The sequence below is a fragment of the Lissotriton helveticus genome, chromosome 4_1 (assembly GCF_964261635.1).
Source record: "Lissotriton helveticus chromosome 4_1, aLisHel1.1, whole genome shotgun sequence".
In the NCBI taxonomy this organism is placed as follows: domain Eukaryota; kingdom Metazoa; phylum Chordata; class Amphibia; order Caudata; family Salamandridae; genus Lissotriton; species Lissotriton helveticus.
The window spans coordinates 2102792992-2102820014 of record NC_136063.1 but is presented as its reverse complement, the minus strand read 5'-3'; the positions used below and the strand labels follow the sequence as shown (position 1 = coordinate 2102820014).

Genomic DNA, 27023 nt, shown 5'->3' with positions numbered 1-27023 from the left:
GTCTAAGTACTCCGACGACGTCATCACGGCGCCCACGACGCCGACGACGGACGCGGAGCCGCAGACGACGCCTACCGACGCGCAAGGGTACTGCTACGCAAAAAATTTCCAGATCCAGTCTGACGCCTGGGGATATTCTAAGGTAAGGAATCTATCACTAACGTGTATCTTTCAGATGGCGCAGTTGTTGATCCAATTGTTGAGGTTGCTGGCGGCGGTGTTGGGGTCGGCGGGTCATCGGGTGGATTGAGGGCGAGGGTGGTGATCAGTTGTTCCTCGGTGATCTTGCCCCAGCGGCGGCGTGGTAGCTGTTGGGTGCGGTGGTGTGTGGTGGGTTTCCCAAAGGTGAAGTGGACGCATCTGTGGTCGGTCCAGTGGGGTTCGGTGGTGTGGTTGAAGGAGACGTGGGGACTTGCGGAGAAGATGGGATCCAGCGTGTGTCCGGTGGCGTGGGTGGGGGGTCTTCACGAGCTGTTTGAGTCCGAGGTTGGCGAGTTTGTCGATCAGGGCGGTGGAGTTGGCGTCGTTGTTGTTCTCGAGGTGGAAGTTAAGGTCTCCCAGGAGGATGTAGTCCGTGGATCCGAGGGCGTGGGTGCTGACGAGGTCGGCGATGGTGTTGCTGAACTGTGGTCGTGGTCCGGGTGGTCTGTAGACGAGTGTTCCTCTGAGGGTGGTGTTGGGGTCGGTGTGAATCTGGAAGTGCATGTGCTCGGCGGTGGTGAGGGTGTCGTCGGTGTTGGTCGAGACTCTGAGGGTGTCCTTGTGGATGATGGCTATTCCTCCTCCCACTCCGTTGGTGCGGTCTCTGCGGGAGATCTTGTATCCCTGTGGGATAGCTATGGCAATGTCTGGCGCTGAGGTGGCGTTCAGCCAGGTCTCCGTCAGGAAGTCGACGTCGGGGGCAGTGGAGTCTAGGAGGTCCCAGAGTTCGACGGCGTGCTTGCGAGCGGAGCAGGTGTTGAGGAGGATGCATCGGAGGTGGTTGGGTTCTCTGGTTGGTGGTTTGGCGTGCTGGATGCTGGTGAAGCTGCAGTTCCGGCAGGTGAAGGGCCCTTGGGTGTTCTTCGGGGTTGCTCGGTGGCAGGAGCGGTCTGGGTCGATGTTGAGTGCGTGGAGGGTGCTGAAGTCGTAGTGCAGTCTGGTGTTGCGGCAGCCTCGGGACCAGGGGTTCTGGCGCTGGGCGCAGACGGGCTTGCCTTTGGCGCGCCAGTGGCGCTTACGCGCGGCGTCCTCCATTAAAGGAGGAGTGGGAGGAGCAGCTGGGAGCAGGGCGGCCAATGGGCGAAGGGGGGACGGGCCGGGACAAGGGTCAAGGGAGCACAGGAGGAGCCGTGCGGCGAGGGGAGCGACCTGACCTGCGAACAGGGTCAGGGGTCACACTCTCTGCCGCACGGCGTCCTCTATTAAAGGCCAAGTGGGAGGGAGGAGCAGCTGGGAGGCGGGAGAGGGGCGGCCAATGGGCGAAGGGGGATGGGGTCGGGCCGGGACACAGAAGGCAAGGGGGCAGGGCCGCAGGAGTGCAGCGGCGGGAAGCGGGGTGAATACAGAGGGCAGGGGCGCTAGGGATGACCACAAAGGCGATACAAAGGGGTCCAAAAACTAAACAAAACAGATGAAGGGGGTACAATAAATTACAATAATTACAGGAAAGGCACAGGCAGACAAGTCACAGAGCAGTCTGCAGAGGTACAACCAGTCACCAGGACGAGACCACGGGAGCGCGTCAGCAGCGTGCTCTTGGCAGTGGCAGCAGGGGTCAAGGGAGCACAGGAGGAGCCGTGCGGCGAGGGAAGCGACCTGACCTGCGAACAGGGTCAGGGGTCACCAAAAGTTGGCCATTTCCCTAGGTTATTTTCATAAACCATCTTTAGGGGGAATTACACCTGGCTCACTTTCCTCTGTAGGTCACGATAAATTTTCGGTGTTGACCGACCTAGAGGACCCGGACTGACTGACCCAAACAATAGCTGATGGGGTCGATCTCTCATCTTCATCGCGTATACCTTTGATGGATGACCACATGGGAATAGAAGGGGCTTTGGCATGTGATTAAACATGTCCTGAAAATACTCAGTTACAATGTGGCCGGTTTACAATCAAAGATAGTATTAACAGACTGGTTACAATTAATTAGGCAATATGACATTTTAATGTTTCAGAAATCCTGGGCTACTAGTGACATATGCCTTGATGGGTTTGAGTGCCATAATACCCTTGCATCACCATCCAAAATGGGTTGTCCCTCTGGCACCTAGCTATATGGGTGAATATAGCAGAAGGGGGATCTGTAAAGGCCATACCAACTTAAAATGATAATTTTCAGGTCATAAGATATAAAAGGGGTACACCCCTATATTTGATTAACTTTTATAATAATGATTTTCATACAAGGCCCAACATTATATTTATAAGTATTTTTGATTATATCCCAGCCCTAAGGGATTCGGAGGGCGCGAACACTAACTCAGTTGGCATATGGCTGGGTAGCGATTTTAACGCAAAGCTGGACTCGCAGGACGCTTTTTTTGGTAATCTTAGTATAGCTCAAGTTTGCAACAGGGGTATAGAGCTGATGGAACAGTGGATATCTTACAATATGAATAATGTTATGGACCTTGCGGCCCATAATAATAAAGATAAAGCACAACCCATGTTTAGCGGTAGGGGTTGCACCACGACAATTGATTATATCTTTATCTTGTCTAATTTAGAGGAGTTTATATTTTATGGCTAAGTTGTTGCAACACAATATAGGGATCATAATCAGATTGAAGTTGTATTTAAACTGTTCCCAAAACCAGAGTTCAGAATTGAATGTGGTGCTAGGAATCTGGAACCTTGCACGCATAACCAATGATTAGTGTGGCACAGCGTTGATCCTGCCCAATTGTTTTATAACGTGGCCAGGGAGAACTTTGCATTATTCGAGACCTGTCTGACACTGTATGAATCCAACCCTGATATAGTTATTGCATTCTCTTAACTGTGTTCCAATATCAAAATGGAGCTAATGAGACCCACTTGTTCCCTCATAGTCCTAGATAGTTTAATCACAAATGTTCAGTAGTGAATCGACAATTGGGATAGGCACTTTACAGCCAAGCCTAGGAATCTGCAAAATGTGACCTCACTAAGGAAAAAAATATAAGATGATCACCTCATGAGGAAGGAAGAGGTATTGGACCAACGTAGGGATTCGCTTGCCAAGATAGCATGCGGAAAGAACAGTAAACTTTTCTGGGAAGCCGTTAAAAATGTGTGAGTGATGGGGCAAATGTTCACGCCAATTAGCTGTAATATAACTAGTGAAGCTTGGGAGGTGCATTTTTCAGTGATCTATGCAGAAACTTCTCAGGATAACGAAGAACCCCCGTTGCCCATCTCTAAGGGGATAATGATGTCCTTGGCCGAGGAAGCCATAAACCAGATTATGGGTAGCAAGGCCCCAGGACCAGATGGGGCCCCACTAGACCTTATCAAATATAACCCAGATTTCTGGGCCCTGCTACTGCTTAATGTTTTTAATAAATTAGTTGGTTTCCCACTACCAAGTACATGGACAACCTCTGTCATTGTACCAATCTTTAAAAAGGGTGACCACTCCCAGCCTAGCGGCTACAGGCCCATATTTGTGATAGATGCCACATTGAAAATCTTGGGTAGGGTTTTGTACAATAAGATCAAAGACTGGGCTGAGAAGTCCATTCTGAACCTCTCTCAACATAGGTTTAGAAATAACGTGGGCACAGACTAAAAATGCCTCAATATAAATTTAATTATTGGGAAATGTATGGCTTTGACCTCAGCGTTTGACTATGTCAACCGATCACAGCTCTGGTATATCCTTTTAGAGAGTGGCATGGATGAGACATAAGCGCACTTTTTAGCCCACCTACACAGAGATATGAAGGCCAGGATTAGAAATAACATACTGGGGAAGTCTATAACAATATTGGTGTTTTAGAGAGGTTCGACAAGGGTGTGTTCTGGCCCCATTACTTTTTATTTTGTACATTAATAATTTACATGTGTTTTTAACAACCCTTACTAAGATGTCCCAAGGATCAATGGTTCCATCCTGCCATCCCTATTGTATGCAGATGATGTGGTCTTAATGGGCCGCACAACGAGAGCCCTGTGCCTTTTTGTACTGGGCTTTGTGGATTTTATGGCTTCACCTGATTTATATACTAATTTTACAAAATCTTTAATAAGGCCTGTGGACCTAGAAAGCACAATATAAATGTTATACTGATTCTATTGAACCTGTCTGCCGCATTCGACACGGTCAACCACGCAGTCCTTCTAGCAAATCTGGTGAGAGTAGTGGTAATGGGCGTAGCCCTGAAATGGTTTCAATCTTACCTGGTTAATTGATGTCAGGCAGTGGCTCTCCCCCCTACCATTCAGACTTTCTCGATAATAGGCATGGGGTACCCCAGGGCTCCGCAATTAGCCCAATCCTATTTAACAGATATACGAGTCCTCTGATCGCTGTTATCAAGTCTCATAATGTCAGCCTCGTGAATTATGCTGACGACACACAGCTCATTTTATCGCTGGAGGGAGATCATGCGGTCTCACTGGCAACGTTTCATGCCTGCATGCAAGATACGGTGCACTGGCTGAGAAACCACTCTTTGCAATTCAACAGCGATAACATGGAGTTGATATGCTGTGCAGCAGGTAAAGTGCCACTCTCACTTCCAATGGGCTTCTGGCCCATCCTTATGGATACACCTCTAATACCCGTTGAAACGATACGTAATCTAGGAATTAACTTCAACAATATGCTGAATCCGGAAACCCACGTAAACAAGATTGTGGGGAGCAGTTTTTCTCTCACCAGAGTACTCCGGAAGATTCTTCCGTTGTTACTAACCCAGGCACAAACGCAAATGGTAAGGAGTGTAATCCTAAGTCTGGGCTATGGCAATGCGCTGCTGCTGGAGTCCCCAAGGTATCGGATTGGAAGACTACAGAGAATCCAGACTGTAGCAGCAAACCTTTCCCTATCAAGACCTTGACCGTCCTCCACATCCGACATTGGCGTAGCTGCATTTGCTCCCTGTATTCCAGAGGATTCAATTTAAATCACTCTGTATCGTTTTTAAAGCACTGCATGGGACTGGGCCTAAACCGCTGCAGAACAAGTTTAGCTGGTATGTCCCCACCTGCAATCTCCGCTCCTCCTCGGCTAACCTGGTAAAAGTACCCAGGGTATCGGGGGATAGAGCTTTCAGTTTCGCAGCAGGGCGGCTCTGGAATGGTCTTCCAACTGATCTGACACAGATGCAGGACTTGTTGAAGTACAGAAGGAATATAAAAACCTGGACATTTCCCAGAGCATAACTTTTTTATAGTAACATGGTCCTTGTGGCACTATGGCGGCAGGCACAAGACATTTCATAGAATGTATCTCAGCGCCAGGATGCCCGTAGGGTTACGGTGCGCTTTACAAGTCTGGATAACAATAACAATGCACTTTCTGTTGGTAATCAAAGTTTACATTGCACAAGCTCTTTTTCATACCTGGGATTGTTTTTTGCTGCTAACAGCTTGTGGACGGAATACGTTTTCTAAATTGATTGATGCAGTACTCAGCTTAAAGCAACCAAGGAAAGGGAAAGGTGCAATTTTAACTATTTAAAAACATTTTTAGCGCTCAGTGCACACCTACAGCAACTTATGGAGCAGAGGTTTGGGGGACCTTGAATTGCCGTAATCAGAATGAGGAAAATCGGTTTTGTCGTAAGCTTTTAAGGGCCCCAATTTCCTCGCCTCAATACGTGGGTCATAAGGAACTACATTTACACTAGGTTGAAGATTATGTCAGAGCACACCCTGCTCTATTCTGGTTAGCTATATGGAAAAACAAGGCAGCGTCCCTTACCAGAGACATTATAGCAGATTGCCTTAAATGTGAGAAAGGTATGGATATCCCATGGCTAGCAAGGGTGAGAACTAGTTTGTCTAGGGCTAGCTATGCACACATTTTTGATAATCTAAAATAAATATAAATCCAGATTAAGCAAGCTATTGCCCAGAGTCGCATGGTGCTGGGCAGACCCCTGCCGCCGGAGCCGGGGATCGAACCGTGATCCCCAGCGTCCGGCATCAGTCGCCCTGGCCGTGGCGCCACACCTCTCCCCATCATGAGGATCACCAAATAATGAGCAAAAGGGAGGGGAGGGCAGCTCTATACAAGTGGTACAGCGAGCCATAGAGGCCAATAAATCGAGCGTGGCCTCGTTTCTAAACATTGAGAACGACCACTCTCTGGCTGGATATTTGACCAAACCCATGAGCCGCTTGGACCGTGGCCTCCTCTTTCGTCTCAGGGCAGGCACTGTTAAGTATTTACTATGCCTCCCTGTGGGATTTCTTGCTAACCTGGATTCCTCTCCCTGCCCTTGTGATGGGTGCTCAGGCCAATCCCTATTACATTTTTTATTTTTCTGTATTGTATAAAATATACAAAGCTTTGTTTGCTTCCTCTTTTTAAGAGGCGTTCTTGTGTAGCTCATAGAGGAGCATACATCACTCTTCTTAAATTGGGTGAGGATGAGTTAATGATTCGTGTGGGGGCCTTTTTGAAAACTGCTGTCTAGAGCTTGAAACTCGATGAATACTTTATGATTGTATTTTAACAGCTTTGTAATCCACTGAACATTTTATGTGCTTTTCTCTTTTAATGTATTGCTACTTTGAATGTTCATTGTATAACGTGTTCTCTTTTATGGATTTTTTTTTATCCAAATAAAGTTATGATGATGAAATTGGTCAGCAGCATGCCAGGCTAGAAATAAAAATGATCTGCCTACTATACTTCCATTCACACTCTCTCCAACAAACAGGCAGTTCACCTCTCTTCTGTGAGGCAAGAGGGAGGCAAAAGAATAAAGTAGAGTGAGATAAAAGACAGCGGGGAGAATGGGAGAGATGATCGAGAGGAGAGAAGAGTGAAATATTATCTCGTCCCAGTTTCCGCTTAACAATCAGATGTTTAATGTCATGTTGTTCTCTCTAAGAACTTTTCATTTTTAAGGACACCTTTCAATATCAAAGGTGAGACTGAATTTCTCATCGCCTGCCCAGAAGGCTCAATACTGCCATTTACAGAGCTCAGTTGAGAGTCTCTCTGTTTTCTTGACCTTCTGATCTTCAAGCGGTAGCTGTGGACAGTCAAGTTTCACTAAGAGGGTGGTGTGAATGTTGGGTTCTGAGATTACCTACTATTTTTCAAGACAAATTTTATTTCGTTGATCAAGATACTTACAAAGATGCTTCAGTGGAATGGCATGACAACTGGTTCCCTGAAACTGATCAACAGGGGGCGTTCTCCCAGTCCTAGGACCATCAGAGCCTTGTGTAAACCACTCCAGGGTTGCTACAGGGTTCTCCAAAACATGCTGCATCAATAGCACCCATTAGTAGCGACCCCCAAACCAATGCAACCCAATGGAATCTATCCAATTGGTAGCTACCTTAAGGCCACCAGAGAGCAATGGCTGTTACCAAAAGCCATTGCAATGCACTGAAACCATTGCTAATGCCATGACAGCCCAATGAATGCCACCATATGACCTCACAATTCACTCACACACAAAGATCAGTGTCACTATATTAATGTTCTATTCGGGAACATATTGAGGTGTATGTGACCACTAATCGCACTGCAAAGAAAACGGTTCATTTTTAGTTAGTGTGTGCAATTTTCTTGCAGTATACTAATTTTAAACACGTTAAAGCCTCATGTTCGGCCCACATTCTGCACAAATCAAGTTTAAGTAGCCTAATCCTGAAAGTGCTGAACGAGTTCGCCAATGTTAATACTTTTTTTCCCGAATTGCACAATTTTTTAGCACACATATAAAATTATAAAAAGATAACGTGAACATAAAAACCTTTTTTTTCTATTGATCAGCCCTTTTGATGTGGCAGCACTCGCTGTTCCCTGTGCCGCTCACAGGCCTGCCCTGCATGCTAACACGAGTGCTGAAGCAGTCATCCACTCTAGACATTCAGGAGGTATGTGTACTCCAGGACAGTCTGAAGGTGGATGAAGTGGCAGATACCTTCACTGGCACGGAGAATACCGGCAGTCCAACATCTTGGGGGTGGGCCCATTATGAATTGTCGCCCCCTAACACATCTGTAATGGCCCGGTGTGTTAAGTGTGTTCATTGTGAGGCTTTCCTCCAGCAAAGGAAGTCCGGGCTCCATGGCCTGCGACTTGCGTTCATTGCGGCATCCCAAAGCCAACAGCAAGAGGGAGGCCAAACTATTACCTGAATACCTGAAGCATTCCCTTATCAGGTAGATTTGTTCAGAGAGAACAAGCTCCTAAAAGATCTTGCCTTAAATACACAAAAAACAAATGCTCTTCTTCTCAAAGAACAGATCCTCCTCATGGAAAACCATATGGACAAGTCATATCACCGTTTCACAGTGTAAGACTCTTCCTTGTTGTGTGTGCGGTTTAAAAAATTGAAAAAGAAGCTAGAGATCCCAACCACATTGGCTAGCCCTGCTGAGGCAGAGGCCTTCTGGCAGGAAATGTTAATATTATTTAGGATTGCTGCTGTACCCTATTGGCAACTCTCCATAGCGAGCTCGATTCCCTAGTTTTGGTGACCGACTGCTCTGACCTCGCACCGCCTGATGCAGCACCTCCATAGGGTCTAGCCTTGATAACTAAGAAGAAAATAATTTCTGATCATGATGCTGTCGAACATGTTACTTACCTTCGGTAACGCATTATCTGACAGAGACTTTATCTAGCTGCAGATTTCTTACCTTTGAATTTCCCAGGCGTCAGACTGGATCCGGAAACTTTTACTGAATACCCCTTGCGCGTGCCGTTGGGTGGCTCCATTCAGCTCCGCGTGATGTAGTCAGCAGCGCCGGTTATACCGTGGGGGTACTGCCGGATAGGTGCTAATAGGCACCCTTGCTTACTGCCAGTTTCATACATCCGAGGTCGTATAGCATTTTCCTCCCCATACTTTTTAGGGTAGAGCTGCTTAAAATTGCATAGCGATCCAGTGTGGGTCTCCTTCCTGATAGATTCAGATGAGACGCTGAATCTATCAGGAAGGAGACCCACGCGGGATCGCTATGCAATTTTAGCACCTATCCAGCAGAGCACCCGCCAAAGGAGAAAGATTAATAATATCTTTCTGAAACGGAAAGCTGTAAAAGAAATTCAACTGTGAATGTTTTGGGTCCTAAAATAATTTCTACCAGACCTTTGGCAATATTCACAAATTCCAAATATGGAAGGTACCTTCCTTGTCTGATTGAAAGGTCATCTTACAAACTTTTTAAACATATTTTAGAGAGTATACAATTTTGTCTTGACAAAGATGGAAATATAATTACGACCATTGAAACGCGTCGACGCCTCAATGCAACTATGCAATCCGCCAACAAAAGGCATGGTTTAAAGTATCAATCATCAAATTACTGAATTCCTTGCCTCACATATTGTCACATGACGGATGTGTAAGATTTGAAGACATAGCGTACCTGTCTAATTCTCTTATACTCTCTCTATGATGTGCTATTGATTTATTTTTAACTTTTTACTTTAGTATTATTGTTATTTATTGTATTTGGATGGTGTTTTCTATTGAAACCTAAAATCCTTTTTAAAGATTAATAAATGTATGCATTTATTTGATGTTGTTCGTGTTATTCCGTGTTTTATATGGTCCAATCGTCTGAATGGTAAACAAACGAGGTGGGTGATGGTAATTTTTGGTCGGCGTGTGGCTGCCGGACTGAGTGTTGGTTAAGAGTGGAATAATCTACCTAAAGAGAAACTAGCTTTACCTACTGTACAGTGCCCTATCCCTTTGGGTTTTTAAGGGGCCCCTCTTTTTCTACTAACCATTTCTGCACTGCCCTTTTTAGCTCCCACGTACCCCACTAAGAGTTGGTCATCCACCCGGAACTCTTTAGTGCGGTCAAGGTAGAACGACAACGCTCTATTTGGGCCCAGTCGGTGGAGACGCTCCTCTTCTTTAGAGGGATGCGGGGGAGCAAAGAAGGTGGGAAACGTGATGGACTGACCCAGATGGAATGGGGTCACGACCTTTGGTAAAAAGGAAGCCCGGGTGCGGAGCACCACTTTGCCTGGGAAAGATATCAGATAAGGGAGGCTTGCAAGATAATGCCTGTAACTCACTCACCTTCCGGGCAGATGTAATTGCCATTTAAAAGGGCGTTGTGATGGTCAACAGGCAGAGGGGACAGTTATGTAAAGGCTCGAAGGGAGCACACATTAGGTAGGTGAGGACCAAATTAAGGTCCCACTGCGGCATAACAGAGTGTGTGGGAAGAAACAAGTGAAACAGCCCTTTTAGAAATCTATTTACAATAGGAGACTTAAAGAGAGCAGGCTGGTCTGGCAGCCGCAAAAAGCTGAGTGAGCAGGAAGGTAACCCTTGAGAGTTCCCAAAGCAGAGCCCTGCTGAGCAAGTGTCAGAATGAATAAAAGCACAGTGGAAAGAGAAGTAGAAAGAGGGTCAACAGATCTTGCTGTACAGAATAATACAAATTTCTGCCAACGGCAGGCGTACACAGTCTTAGTGGAGAGCCGCCTAACCTCCAAAATAACGTTACATACTTCAGGAGGAAGTTCAAAAGCCATCAACTGCCGCCGCTTAATCTCCATGCATGGAGGAACAGAGTTGACAGGTTCAGGTGGAGAACCCTCCCCTGTTGCTGTAACAGAAGATCCTCCCGAAGGGGCAGCCTGATTGGAGGATCGATGCTCATCTTCAGAAGCTCTGGATACCAGACTCTCCTTGCCCAGTCAGGAGCCACAAGAATGACATGGACCCGTTTGCTCCTGTTCTTCTTCAGAACCCTGGGCAGGAGTGATAGCCGCCTTGGAAACTTCAGCATGGAGTATTGTTGACACTGCGCGTTCTCTTCAGAGGTGAACATATCTAACAAAGGTTCGCGCCACTGAAGAAAGAAACCTTGCGCCACCTCTGACTGGAGACACCATTCGTGATCCGCTAAGCATCGACGGCTGAGTTTGTCCACCCTGGCATACAGAGAACCTGCCAGGTGTTGAACCACCAGACTTATGCCCTGCTGTTCCAGCCATGTCCAGAGACGCGGGGCCTCTCGACAAAGGGTCCACGACCCCACCATGCGCTGCTTGTTGCAGTACCACGCAGCGGTGGTGTTGTCTGTGAACACCTGTACTAGCTTCCCCTTGACAGAGGGAAGAAATGCTTTCAATGCCAATCCAATCGCTGGGAGCTCCAACAAATTTATGTGGAGCCACAACTCTGCCAGAGACCAGGGTCCCCACACCTCCACCTCTCCCAGATGGCCGCCCCATCCCAGAAGTGGAGCCTCTGTCACAACTGTGAGTTCTGGTTTGGGGAAGGGAGAGGGGTCTGCTCTTGACCCAATCGCGGTTTGTCAACCACCACTGCAAATCTTTCGAGACCATGTTGGTGAAATTTCTTCAATGCTGTGCCCACTGGAACTTCAGGTCCCACTGCAGCGCAAGCATATGCCACCCGGCATGCTTTACCAGCTGGATGCAGGAGGCCATGAGGTCCTACAGCCAAAGAAGTCAGTCACACCGAAATCCAGGATAGAGGCTGACACATTAGATTATTTTTTTTTATTTTTATTTATGGTATTTATACATATACATACAGTAAACAGGGTTTTACTTCACTTTGGGAGGTCCGCCGGCGAGCATACTGGGTAGGTTATAAATGGTACGTTTATGTCAGGCCCCATCTTGTTGTTCGTCGGAGTAATGTAGGGAGAAGGAGAGAGAAAGATGTGAATAAGTAAAGAGAGAGAGAAATGATAGGTTAGGTCTGGTAACAGCAAGGTATTGTTATGGCATTGGGATACACTTCTGCTGGCTAGGAGTTCATTCGGATTGTTCGTATCTTATGGTGTGTCAGAAGTTAGTAGGAACTTGTCCAGTGATTTCCATAAGTCTCTGGAGGTGGTTTTCCAGGGTGAGTGTATTTTCTCTAGTGAGTCTGCTCCCCTTAGGTAGGTGATCCAGGAGAGCCATCCGCCGTACGACAATTTAGCTGTGTCTTTCCAGTTTGTGAGGACTAGCTTGGCTGCAGCGATTAGGAGGAGGTCTAGGAGTTCTCTATCTCACTCTGTGGGGAGGTTGGTTCGGATAGAGGCTGTGATGATCGAGGGGAAGTCCCTTGTCATTCTACATTTGAACACCTGGTCTATAAAATCGAAGACCCTACCCCAAAACGCATTGAGAGTCGGGCACAGGAAGATCAGGTGTTCCAGGTCCCCCTTTGCCCCGTTGCAATTCCAGCATGTATTGTTATCTCTGAGTCCTAGCTTGTGCAGACGCTCTGGGGTCCAGAAAGTTTTGTGTATGAGCCACAGTTTGGTCTGCGCCAGTACTGGGGTGATCCAGTCTTCTTAGTGTAGAGCAGACAAGGCCTGAGCTAGAGTGAGCACCTTAAACTTCTCCTTCTTCAGAAAGAGAATGACGTTCCAAAGATCTAAAATGGACCGCAACCCATTGTTGTTCTTCGCAATCAGAAAGTAGCAGGACTAAAAACACTGCCTACTTCTGAAACCGGGACCCTTTCTATAGCTCTCTTGGCCAAGAGAGCTGTTAGTTCCTCCTGGAGCAATTTCAGATGATCCACCGTCAGCAGTTCCTGATTTGGCAGAATGGGAGGAGGAACAGAAAGGAAAAGCAGAGAATAGCACTTCTGAATGATCTTCAAGACCCACTTGACCGATGTTATAGATCTCCTGTGGGGAAGATGATGACTGATTATCCCACCAACTGGAGTAGTGTGGTCTTGCAGATTCAGACTAGAAGTGCTTGGAGGCTGCAGCTGCCGGGGGCAGGGTGGCCAACGACTTCTGAACTATTACTAGGTCGGCATGTACTGCGCCCACGTCACTGCACAGCTTAGGAAACCTGAGCAGGACGGTGGTTAGGATAGGGCTGATGTGGCTGGTAACCCCTTCCGTTGCCATGAAAGGGGCGAAAGGTTGACCAACAACGAGAGTAGAGGAGAGGACCAAGGATCTGGCTGTAGCTCTTGAGTCCTTGAACCTCACCAGGGCAGGCTCGGCCTTTTCCCCCCAAAAGACTGGTTCCATTGAAGGGCATGTCGATCAGATTGGCCTGGACATCACCCAAGAAGCCAGTTGTCTTAAGCCAGGCGTGGCACCTAAGGGCCACTGTCATGGGAATCAATCTGCTCAGGGAATCAGTCGTATCAAGGCCACACCGTATGATGAATTTTGCTGCATCTCGCCTGTCCTTAACTGCCTGGGAAAAAACACGCTTGTCTCGTCTGGGACTCGTGGCAGTAATTGTGGCACCATCTCCCAAAGGGAGCGGGAGAAACAGCCCAATAAGCATGCAGTACTCACCGACCGCAATGCCAGGCTGGAGGAAGAAAGCAACCTTTCTTCCATTCTGTGCCTATATGGAGGTACAGAAAGGAACACGCCCAGGGATGTAGAGGCCTGTACTACCAAACTTTCAGGGGTGGGGTGTTGGCTGAGGAACTTCGGGTTACCCGGCGCAGAGCGAAGGAGCCCATGTGCTAGGCTTGGACAACATGCCTAGGACATCAGTCAGTGCTTCATTAAAAGGCAAAAGGGGTTCAGAGGTGGATGCCCCAGGTTGAAACACTTCAGTTAAGAGATTAGTCCTAACCTGCATGGAGGGCAGTTCTAGTCCTAGGACTTCATTTTCACCACTGGCATAGGATGCCCCCTCCTCCGTAGACATTGTTGGGTGAGAGCAAGCCAGTATCTGGAGAAGTGTCCAGTCCACTGGCTTCCACAAGTTCTCCATACCAGTCCAAATCTTCCACAGTCTCATCCTGGTGTTCCAAAGGGTGCACAGACCCCTCCTATTACTCTCCCGAGCCTAGCACAGCTTCATAGTGCTCAGGCAGCAACATAGAACCCCTGTGCTCAATCAGCGCTGCACAACGTAGTTACGACTCAGTGTCATCAGGAATAAGGATAGGGCAGGTGCCGCCGTAGCCACCGGCGGCACTGACTTCAGGTCCGCCGCTGGAGGAGGTCGTGTTGGCAGGACCGGCATCGACCCGGATCCGGATGGGGACCCTTCTGACACCAGCGGGGTCAGCCCACTCAAATAAGCTCCGCATGACCTGGTAAAATTATTTTACTTGAGATGGGGTCGCGTCAGCTCCCTGGAAAGGGAGGGAGGTGCGAAGTCGACCCTGGCTTCGGCTTCGCAGAACCGTGCCTATAGTGTCGGTGCTCCTTACCTCTCTCATCGACGTATGAAAGCAGAGGTGAAGATGAAGTCTGCTTTGATGAAGAAGACTTTGGGTTCCGGGAGCAGTCCTGTGACCTCTTCTTCGATCGGGATCAGAACCTTGGCAGAATCTCCCTGGACGGTGTTGACTACTGGGCCGCAAGGAGCATCATCGCCCGCTCCCGCAAGGCCTTCGGAGTCATGGCCCGACAGTCTGAGCACAACTTCAAATCGTGGTCGTGCTTGAGACACCAGAGACAGACTAGGTTGGGGTCGGTAACCGACCATGCCGTGACAGGCACCGCATGGCTTGAACCGTTGTAATCCTCAAAGGAATCCTCGCACACGAAGGAGGAAAAAAATCAGAATTCAGCAAAAAAGTCAAGAAAAAGCATGTAAAAAGTGACAGAGGGGTAGCTCTTCCCGCTTAACTGGCATGGAAAGAAATAAACAGACGTCCGCGTGCATGGGTGGCGCCTGTATAGGTACCGCAACGTCATAACCGATGCTGACAACTACACGTGGAACCGAATGGAGCCACCCAAATGGCACATGCAAGCGGTATTCCTCAGCAAAAGTTTGTGGATCCAGCCTGATGCCTGGGAAATTCAAAGGAAAGGAATACAAAGATACGGAATCTGCAGCTAGAAGTCTCTATCAGATCTTCTATATTCAGCAGCACCGATGACACAGACCCAGGTGTAGCACTAAAAGTTCTTTTTTTTTTTTTTAAATCACCCAAGTGGAAACAGAAAGTAATGGCCTTTATTTCATGATGACCCATTAATGCATTCGCTTCTCTAGGCTCAGAGATTTGCCCCAATGGAGGAACTATTTAAGTCTGACTCTGGTGCCAATACCATGCTTGATGACATAGTTGCACAGAAAACATTGACTTTCAGGCGGATAACTTTGTTCCCTCCTACACAATTAATGGTGGCCTAAATCTTGACTTCGAGAATGCAAGTGGCCTGGATAGTCTCCAGCGGGGGATATCCTTATCTCTATGGTCCGCCATCAAAAGATGTTTCTTCATTCAGTATGGTGGTACCAAAAGCAGCAGAAGGATTGGAGTTAACTTTGTCCTCTGGAGGGAAGCAAAATCAGATATTATGATTGCGATCTTGCAGTCCGCCTCAGCAGTCTAGGAGCTGCTACTATCTTTTTCATAAGGGACTATTAACACTGGTCCCAGTTGCTTGTGACAAAACATTCTGGGACTCCGCAGTAAACATACAAAAAGCTAGATTACGTAGACTGGCTTCATGTGACCCAAAGTTTGTCGTCACACCGAAAAACTGAACCCAAATGCTTTTCTCATTGCCCCTCCAGTCAGGGACTCAAAGATTGGAAAGGGTGAAAAAGCCTTTGGATCGGGCAGCCTGACCCTCTACATAGTGAATGCCACATATTTTCTATGGGAGCTGGCCAAACTATGTCTCCTAGGCCCGCATGAAAAAGCTCCTCTCAGACAAGGTTAACAATGGTTTGGACACTTCCTAACAGAACCTGAAGTACAGCCTAGACTCTGTAGACACTGGCACGACAATGGGCATGTCAATGACCAACGCTGGCATGCTTGGATGCACTTCACTGGACTCACTAGATATATTCAAACCACACTCACAGACATGTACTCTGCTTGTGAGTAGCTATTTCAGACAAGAAGGCAGACTACTCCCACAATGATTCAAGAACAGAGAGCTATGGTCGCTCTTTGGGCTTAGCCTTTCCAATTTCACCACCAATAAAGGCAAGTTAGGAGCTAGTCAAGGGTTATCAGTCCAGGCAGTGACAGATGTACCACTTATTTTGGGGCATGGCTGGATCTAGAGGACACGATCACTAACAGAAATGAATTCAGTCCTCGTCATCTTCAGCTGGCTCTGTGGCTTCAAAACGTCACTGGTGCCCTTCATCCCCTTTCAGCCTCTATTTCCATTGGGAGGGGATGGTGTCCCAATTTTCCACCAATGAGGAGACCATCACGACAGTTCGCTGAGTCATACAGCTAATAAAAAAGGGCTATGATAGAGTGTCCCTGTCTCTCATTCAGGGCAAGTACTTGACCTGCTGAACAAGGTGGTGGTGCTTCCAGAATAATGAGTCACATACTTTTACTCACCTTACTGCTTGGTTCCGAGGAAAGATATAGGTCTGAGACCTATCCTGAACCTTGCTTCCTGAATCTTTTCATTTGGCAGAACGAGTTCAACATGTTGTCCTGGAGCCAAATCATTCAGGCCCTCAGTGGAATGATACTGGATGGAGCACATGGACCCCCAGAAAGCCTACATTCAGCTTCCAATTCTCCAACGTCAAGCCTTTGCATGTGGCGCACCAACAGGTCGCACCGATATCAGTTAAGGTTTTACAATTTGGTCTGATGACAGCGCCATGTGTTTTCACAAAAGTGCACCCAGTTGTCGTGGAGTCACTATGAGGTATGGGGTCCATGTATTTAAGTGGAACACTGGCTGGTTAAAGTGGTGTCTCCAGCTTTGGTCATGGAACTTTTTCACAACTTTATGATCAATGTTCAGAAATCTTATTTAAATGCTACACAGAGGCTAACCTTCGAAGGCGAGGCGCTGGACATGGCTTGCATGAAGTGCTTTTCTTTTTTAGAGAGGCTTGTGGGCATTAGGAAGATGATTTCTACATTTTCACTCAGACACGAATCCCAGTTGACACATTCAGTGTCTGCTAATGTATCGGGCCCGAGAAAGCAGTCATTCCACCAAGAAGGGATTCTCCGGATACGGGAGCAGATCTGCAGGAAAGTCGATTTGGATCTGCAATGGTGGATGTGTTCCTAAAACCTACTTGTGCATGGTTCTTCAATCCTCCACAGATTAAGGCTACAGCTGTCACTGATTTCTTATCGCTGGTCTGGGGCACTCATCTGGCCAACATGGCAATACGATCCTCTGGTCCACTTAGAAGTAGCACCTTCACATAAATAGTGCAAGTGGTACACCTTGCCAAGAAAACCACCTTTCCTTCATTTTCGGGGATCACCATTCAGATTTTCTCTCATATGACAGTCACGATCTTCTGTAGAATGGGATGCCCAAACAGATATAATTTAATGAACATGTTGATGAAACAACACAAGGAGCTATGGCAAACATATTAATATGACCAAACTTGCGGCTGCTTTTATACAATAACTACAAACAAGATGAAAAAAAACTATTTTTATTTAATGTGTACTCAGAGAATTTAAAAGAAAACTTCTACTTCTATTATTAAATGGAAGATGACAAGCAAAACGTTTTTCTGATGTGAATATTTTCACCTCCTGCTGGCCATTTATAGCCAAATGCTTCTTTACCAATTGTATCCTGAAAATTAAGTGCCATGCAACATACTTCTATTTAGAACCATTTTTTAAAAATCTTCGCATTTTCCACTCAAACAGGGCGCTGGTTTAATGTATTATGAATGTTGATAATACAGGCTGAAATTTTGTCTAAAGACTTTAATTTGAGATTTATTACATAATGTAAATTACAGAGCATTTGTAAAATATTTGAAGTGCACTTGGAATTACCGATAAAATAATTCTAACTAACATTGGGAGCGCCATAAAATATCACATGGACCATTAGTAGTTCATTCTAACTAGTATCAAAATAATGCAAGTCAATCCATTAGGCTACAGTATTCCATTAAAACACAGGAGCCGTAATGTTGAATCTCCAAGATGTTTTTATTCTTCACACATCAGTTTTCAGCCCAGACAACCTTTCATCCTTTAAAGGCATTTCATCAGGGATGAAGGATCACACATTATTTGCGATGTTGGTCCTTTTAGTCTACCATATCGTAACACGCCGTGTTGCTTCCATGAAAACTTAATGGAGGTGAGATGTAGAAGTCTTTGTAGGAAGTAGTTTATGATAGGCTTACAAATATATTTATCCCTGATGAATTCCTCTTAAAGGGCTGGAAAGCCCAGGGAGGACCCAGGGTGGACAGGTGGAAGAAGGAATTCACAAAATGGGCGACTTATGAGGGAGCGGTAAGAATGAATGAGGCCAGACGTGGCAGGTGATCCCTGGATAAAGCCAGGGCATGGGAAGCATTGGTGGCGCTATTGAAAGACCCACTCAGTACCACCGAAGAGGAGGGGCAGGAAGGAATCATAAAAGAAGGAGAAAGACATTAATCACACTCACAAACACATTGCGCCAGGACAAACCGCATTAGACAATTGAGCACTATGTACATGGAGTGGAACTCTAAAGAGGACAAGATCCACTGAGTCACAACATGTCAAGGCACGCCTAGAGGGAGGTTGGAGGGTGGGTAGTTTATTATTGTTCCGTGGGAATCGAAAGACTCAATGCACATGACAAGGGCTAACAAGGCTGGTAGCCATGTAGGAATAGTAAGTGGGCTATTTGGAATGGGTATATCAAAAGATGTCAAATAAGAATGAGCATGTATACGTTAACACTGGTATATATTGCTGCAAGAGACATAGCTATAGATACCCCGTTAGTACTATCTTTCGGAAAGGACTGAAAAACCGGCATGTCCAAAATTTGATGTAAACAAGTATGAGAGAAATGCCTAATAAAGTTTGTTTGAAAAAAAATTAATTCCTCTTAAAAGGACAAAACGCATTGGCTGGACTGGAAACCGATTTGTGAAGAATAAAAAAATCTTGTGGGTTCAATATTATTAATTGTGTATTAATGGACTGAATTAAGAATCATCTATCCTAATGGACAGAATTGCATTATATTGAGACTGGTTATAATTAACTACTAACTGTCCATGTGATATTTTATTGCAACAGCAAATGATGAACGGAATGCTGAATAAATCAAAACATTCACCCACAGTCAAGAGATCTGGGTTGGATCCTATTTTTTTTTTGCTCACTACACCACCCCAGTTTGGACCCAGCCATATGCAAATCAGCCTTGACCCTGCTCCTCATGGGAACAGTCCAGCTCGAACTGCCAAGCCGGGTCCCCCCTGGACCAGAAACAAGCATCCTGGGACCGGTTTCGGGGGATCACCTCTAACAGCCAGTCTAACTTGAATCCAGTGGCACAGCAAGCAACGGACCCATGCCTGGGCATACCCATCCCACTTAGGGCGAAAAATGCTACAGCAACAAATGGAGTCAAGCTAACCTGGCTGATGAGGGGTGATAGCCCCAAACTAGTCCCAGGATGCTTGTTTCCGGTCCAGGGTGGGCATGGTCTGGCGGTTTGGGCTGGACTGTTCCCATGGGAAGCAGGGTCAAGACTGATTTGTATATGGCTGGGTATAAACTAGAATGGTATGGTGAGCAAAACGAGGGATTTAGCCCCAGATCTCTATACTGGGGGTGAATGTTTGACATTGTCAAGCGTTCCGTCCATCAATTGTTCTTTTTGCATTTGTTACCCCGTGTGGGACAGGTATGCCCAGATGTTGGTCCCATGCCCTCCATGCACTGGAGTCAAGATAACTTGGCTGATGAGGGGTTGATACCCCGAAGCCGGTCCCAGGATGCTTGCTTGCAGTGTAGGGTGGACCTGGCAATTTGGGTTGGACTGCTTTAATGGGGAGCAGGGAAAAGGCTGATATGCATATGGCTGGGTTTAAACTGGAATGGCATGGTGAGCAAAAGAACAATGAATTTAGGCGCAGATCCCTGCACTGGGGTGACATTGTTCAGTGTTCCGTCCATCAATTGTTCTTTTTGCATGTGATATTTTGTAGTGCTCCCTAAGTTGGTTAGAATTATTGTACAGAGAAGCAAGGTTCATGAGCAGGAGTAACCCTATGAGGTGAAGTGTCACCCTTGTTGATTGATTTAATATCGCTTGTGCTGTCTTGTGGGGCTAGAACTGCTCTCCTTGGGGATTTTGAGTTTTTGGTATTACCTGTGTTTCTGGCCAATATGTATGTAAGATGGAAAAAGGAAACTGGAAACTGGAAAAAGACAATAATTAGAAATGGTGTGCATTGCTTCCATGTTTTCTGAATAAAGCAATTATCTAGAGCTGTATGAAAAATGGAGGTCTACCTGAATTTCAGACTTCTTAACTGTGTCAAAGATAACTTCTTGTAAACTTCTGACCAAACAAATTTATGCAGCATTAAATTGCAGAATGACCTCAAATAAATTCACAAGATACTGAAAGAAAAATGAAATATGCAGCAAATGTATTTAGCAGTACATGACAATCAAAAATCAAGTACAGGGTTTGATATAACTATTTTCTTATCCATTACTAATACAAGTATAAATGATAACGTACAGTTTTCATTACTCAAAAATATAATCTGTAAATGGAAGTAAATGACTGATGCACAGTGCTTTAGATGTTCTCCTCACAGTACAAACACCTAAAAAGAAAACAATGTTTCCCTTTTATGTACAAATAAAGCACCGATCCACAGTGCATACTACTATATGACAGGAACTTACCATATGCGACATACCCTACAGTCAAATATTATTAAAAAGCTTATTAATATTTTAGAAACCTATACTTGCATTATAGCACCATCCCGATTTCAAACAATGTGTGTCATAGTTGCAACAGTAATTTGCAGGCTCTAAGTGATAACGAGAGGGAATTGATCGTTTCTGCTGAACCTTTTGCTCTAAATATGGGTCAATAAACCCCTCCCCCCTTAAAGTATGCAAGTTATACAAATAAAGCTGATTGCTTATAGTAGTTCAAGATACGTATGTAAACACAAATGTATGCTAAACAACCATTAACAAAGATAAGCACAAACAAAATACTTGCATTTTACATAAACATACATAGAACATTTGGGCATGTCAGAGTGCAGTGCTATAAGGTTACATCAACATGTCTGTCAAATTTCATTGGTTGTTTAAGGATCTTATCTTGAAGAACAAAACTCTTTAATGTAAATGCAGAGTATTATGAAAGATGTTAACGTCTATTTTAGGTCAATGCAGATTGCAATTTAACAAAATCACTGCTTTATTAACATGCTTTTCAGGAATTATCTAATGAATCAGATTTTAAACAATACTTGGCAACCTTGAGAGGGAATTTACAAATCCATCTTCAAACACAGACATAACTGCAATTAGTAGAGTACATTACACACACACACACACACACACAGATCAGTGCCAATAAACCTGTTCAGAATTTTTGATAAATCATCTACTGCATTTGAAGACAAATTTAGTTTGAAGAAATATTAATGGTCAGAAACTACAATCAGATTACACATTAAAATGTAATGCAGATGAGATTAGAAATAATACATTTCCACAAGATAAAATGTGCTTGCCTTTATTAGAATGGGCTTTCATATAGGGATCTCCCCACTGGGAACTGGGAACGACAGGTCCCTTTGTCATTGACCCTATAAATGAGGTTTCCAAATTAATTTCCACTATAAAAAACCCAAGACACCGAAGAAGTACATGTTTCTAAATAGTTCCTAAACATGTTAAGGTGCACAATTTCTCTATGGAACAAATTTAAGGGAAGGTGATTGCTAACACTGTCATTTATTTGCTGACATTTACAATATTATTGCTTACAAAAACAAGGACTGAAAATGAAAATGCCCATTTAAAAGCAGAAGACATTTTCAAGATTTGTGAAACTGTGCACTAATGCCGTGTACATATAATACAATTGTCAATGGCAATCAATTAGTCAGAACTAAGTTTTTAGAATGTGAATGTCTTCCAGCTGACCAGCACAGAAGGTATTCCAAAGTTTAACGAGCATGCCTCTTAGAGACAATAGGTGAGCGTCACTGGTGTGGAAGGTTTGAGGAAGCTACTGTGTTGGCAAAAAAAAAAAAATACACAAAAGCAGAATATATGCTTATTTGAAGCACTGCTTCAAATATGATATACATATATATATATATATTTATTTAAAATATCCCAGACATTCAAAGCATTGTTTCTTTTGTAGCTGGTTTGTAGATTGACCCCCCAAGTTACCATCGAAACATGATTTCCTTTTGCCTTTTTTCTCTGATGATATGGAAGCATATTCTGAACAGTGAATATAAAAGCCAATTTTCATGTGCCAGTTTATATTGCAGTCAATTAGTTCTTTACGTAACCTGAAATCCAAAAGATCAGGATAGTATTTTTTTGCAAATATCGAACTCAAGTTAATAGTTTAGGCAATAAATATGTATAAAAAAAAAAAAGCTTCCCAACTACTGACATTGATTTGGCATTGCCACCTGACTATACTGCAGTAACATTCAATATTAATTTTCTTGTACAATCTCTTCTTACAAAAGAAATTTTCATATATACTTCAAGCAATACTTTAGAAAAATCTATAAAGAAAAAAAAGATACTGCCGCACCAGAGAAATAATGTACTTAGTTTTTTATTTACATACTTTGAAAAATGTTTTAACTTCGTACTTACTCTGTACGTTAGAAGCGATATACGCTATTTTCTAAGGCTGGATAATACCAGGAATAGAACTTCCCAGTCCTGAAAGCTAACAGCTACCAGTTACAACAGCTGGACATTTCAAAGCATAGCCACTTTTCCTTGAGTGTTCGTTAAACTAAATTTGGGCTCAAGATGTGTTGCTACTGCAGTGTTTTTCTTGAGCTAATCAAGGAAACTGCTCTTAGCCCAAATTGATGATTGTGCATGTGGCAAGTATGGATAAATTATTTTGTGAAGCTGCATTTTATAGTATGATACTCTTGTTTCCTGAGTCCACAAACAAAACAAGAGCTCTCAGTGCTCACAAAAAACACCCCTTATTGTGGGTTCATGTCACTTTGTTTTAAATATGCAGGCTAATGTACAGCATTCAGACTGGTATTTTTAAAAGAACCACCAAGTTCACATGGTACTAGTCATGTGCTCATGCAAGCCCAAAGAACATTACTCTGAATCGATGCATTGTTAAAATGGACGAGTCATGTCTTGTTTACAACCACCACAAAGTTTCCTTGCTTGCGTAATTTGGACACTGAAGAGAAGAATTGGTTATGATGAAATAACTAGAAATATTGAATTTCGAAAAAGATCCGTAGCCAATATTTCTACAGGCATTTGATGGGCAAAACAGATTATGGATCACTGAACAGCACCTCCTTTAGGTAATAAAGTCTTCACATAAGTTCTTTCGAGCCACAATGGCCTTCAGCTTCCACAAAGACGTCATCACAATACAGTGTAGACTGATCTTTGCTGTCACAAAACAGTCTTGTCCAGCCCAAACGGATACATGTGTACAGGATTCCTTAGTAAAGGGTCCGTTACAAACAAGATTCTCTAAAGCACTGCAGTTCAGTCATAATATATTACACTAGGTAAATATGGATGCCCTGTTGAAGACTAGACTGCAAAAGTTTGAGATTCCAGTCGTCTTTTTACCAATATTTGGTGTCAAAATGTTGTTCATTTTACTTTGGCGGCTCTACATAAACTGCATCTGCAAAAAAGAGAAAATGTAAAAGATGAACACCGTTATAAATGAACACAACGCATATCAAAAACAAAATTCTGAAATGGGAGCTTTTCAGGTCATTGTAAGAGCAATGTGTCAACATTTGTTTATGAAAAATTGAAGATGTGGACACAATTGATGACTCTTGAAATGTGTTGACGGGGAAGGATATTGCAAAATATAACTGCAAATTAAAGTCAAGATGGCAGCAAGTGTTTCCCATATCACATGTCTTCTTCCCGGGACCACTACTTAAAGATATACAGATAATATTTCGACTCCACTAGTTAGATTAAGTTCAATTATGTAAGCCTATGGACTTTGCCATGAGGATTACATTCTCTATTTTACTATACTTGGGCTAAGGCGATACATCAGCAAAAGTTCTGATATTGGCAAGGAGAAAACTTTGTAAGGTACCTGAAGCAACATTTTATGTAAATACAACAAAAGGCTCTATGTGAAACATGTAAGGATAACAGGTCATGTTAACAGATCAACAAAGATATGGCTGCTGCCCTATTTTCATCATGTGTCTGAGGAAAAGATCATGTGAAAATTAGATCTACATTTAAAATGTAATTTAAAAAAAGACCTTTGAGATTATTTCTTCTCAAGCACTAGACCTTTCATATATTCACATGCTTGAATCAGAACAGAAAACAGTACATAACAATTAGGATGAAGAGGGAAGCAGGCTCTTCTTTACTGAAAATAGGGTTGAGGACTGCCTGTCCCACTGCTGTCAGCTGATACATTCATGTGCAGGCAGTGGTGCTTTGTGAACATGTGTCTGCTCCTCCAGGTAGATGCACGGCAGAGGTCTAGCAAAGGCATACCAGCACAGAGAGCTGCAGTCATCACCATGCTCTTGTTGGAATGTGCCCTCACTTTTCTCTGGAGTGGACGCTTCGCCTTGTTGTGGCAAAAGGTGATGCAAGCTGACAGCCAACGTGCTAGTCCCTGCTTGTACAGGATCGTCCTATCCTTGGGTGGCCTTATGATACAGTTTGTCAGAAGAGCAAACGTCTTTCGTATTATCCATGTAAAACTTGATGCACCTGCACACCGAGTAAAGTACAGTGACATGTCTGCTGACGTGGGATTTTAGTTAAAAGAAGAGCTCATTGATATCAGTAGAGATCTCAGGTATAAACTTAAGATTGTTCTGTAAGATGACTAATTTTGATTTTATGATGCAAGAACCCGGAGGAAGAGATCTTTCATCATAAAAGCATGCAATTCCCCAACTCTGCAGGCAGATGTAAGAGCAAAGAGGAGGAATTTCTTCCAAAAACGGAACTTTAGATGCCCTTTATGGAGCAGCTTGAACGGAGGTAGCATACGTTGGCCTAAGGCAGTATTAAGTCTTAATTGGTTGTTGAGTGCCAGACAGGATTGAATGCTCTACAAAGTCCTTTCACAAACTGTGTTAAGATCCACTGTGAGAAAAGTGGTTGAATTGTATTCCATTCTTCAGAACTGTGAATTTGCTGCCTGATGGCCATTCTTGGCTAGCCTCAGTAGAATATGAAGTATTTGAGGGGTAATATAGCCACTGGATGAAATCCGTTGAACTCACAGGACACAGAAACGCTTTAGTTTGGCATGGTAAATCCTTGTCATTACTGGCGCCCGGGCTTATGCCAGGATGTTGTGAGCTGCAAATGACCCAACTCTAGGTTGTCCAGTACCATGCTGCCAGGCTCAATGACTGGAGGTCGTGGTGTAGTATTTCTCTGTGGTGTCTGGAGAGGAGCTTTGGGTTCAGCTTCAATGGAATTTATGGACAAACAGAGCATTAGGAGCACAGTCAACCTATACTGGTGTGGCCAGAATAGAACAATGAGAATCAGGGTACAAAGTTCTGCCTTTGCTTTCCTAAGGGTCCTGGGGATTAGCGCAAACAGCAGAGAGGCTCAAACAAAGATGTTGGACCATTTCATCGAAAAGGCATTGCCCCTGGTTGTAAAAACCTGCTGCCATGACACTGGTATTTCTTATTGCTCTGGGTGGCAAAGAAGTCCAAAGTGGGGCGACTCCATTTGTGGAAGGTGTAGTCCATTTGGTCTTGGTGGAGCTCCCACTCATGGCAATCTGATAATATTGAACTTAGTGCGTCCACCTGATTAGTTTGGTGTCCAGGGAGATACAAAATATGCAAAGAATGTTCCCCCGGTGTGATACTGTCTGGTGCTCAAACTATCAAGAGAGCTATCTCCCTATCGTTCTCTATCGCTCACACTCTATTAAGCAACAGATTCACGCTCACAGGACCTTATTTATACTACCCGCCTGGTCAGAAGTAGAACCAAAAAGGAAACATATTTCTACAATGTACAAAATTTAACCTGACAATGTTAATTGCGTTTACAATCTTATTTATTAAAACCAGTATTCAATTTTCCTTAGCTCATAAAAACAGTCAATGTGGAGTCCATTTGTCTTACATAATCCAACATTGATATATCACAATCAAAACACAATTTCCACATTACATTTAAACACACAATCTTATGTGTTGCGTTGCGGTGGATCTTGCTTTTATGCACCACCTTCCTCAGGACAATTGATTAAAAACACAGTATATTGTGTAAATAGAAATTAAAAATACATAATCACTGATACATTCTGGTATATATTACATCCATATTCACATCAATATTCACTTTTACACGCTTTATTTACATTGTCAGAGTTAAATACCCCTTGTTTCTTTTGAGTGTTGCCTCTTGGTGTTAAGCGGTCCTCATACATTCATAAACCTCCAATCATATCCACATTCTTCTAAGTTGGTGACTATAATGTTTTAGATTCTAAAATTTATTGATATAGGTCACTGATCATACTACCTCTCTCACGCTTGAATCATTACACTCAAAAGCCTCCGTTCATTATTTATTCGTACCTTAAAAGAAGCTATATATCTTTGCAGCATAAAATCTGGGGATGCTGTACTTTGCTTGACAGGCTTTTATATATCTAGAAGGAAAATGGTATATTTATATTCCCTCTAGTTGTTGTATACTTTTGATCATCCTTCTTTCATTAGGCAATGTGCACTTATCCTGTTTTACTAAAATTCAATCGCAGATTTTTCAGGTACTCCTGGTATAAAGATTTAGCGTAATTCCTTTAACGCTCATTTAATTTGTTTGCCTGATGTCGAAAGAAAGAGGGGGCAAGCCATTGAAAACCATTCTCCTGGAATTTTCAATAAAGATATGGTTAATTGGAGAGTAAGTAGGCTTACCTATCTCCACATGGTTGTCCTACTCTTCGACAATAAATGCTTT

At 44.1% G+C, this 27023-nt stretch overlaps 1 protein-coding gene across 8 annotated transcripts in view; it reads right to left on the bottom strand.

Moving 5' to 3' along the window:
• The window catches only part of LOC144829535 (phosphatidylinositol-binding clathrin assembly protein-like), a 995507-nt gene that overhangs the window by 129276 nt on the left and 839208 nt on the right, over positions 1-27023 (bottom strand). For 4 of the 8 annotated variants that reach the window (XM_078688774.1, XM_078688770.1, XM_078688769.1 and 1 more), the window contains one exon: positions 20316-20426. In XM_078688774.1, the coding sequence (XP_078544900.1) occupies positions 20379-20426 (48 nt within the window). In that variant the 3' untranslated portion in view covers positions 20316-20378. Of the gene's footprint in view, positions 1-20313; positions 20427-22628; positions 23713-27023 lie in introns of those variants that run through there. The other 4 variants (XM_078688772.1, XM_078688773.1, XM_078688771.1 and 1 more) reach the window with 2 other exon arrangements.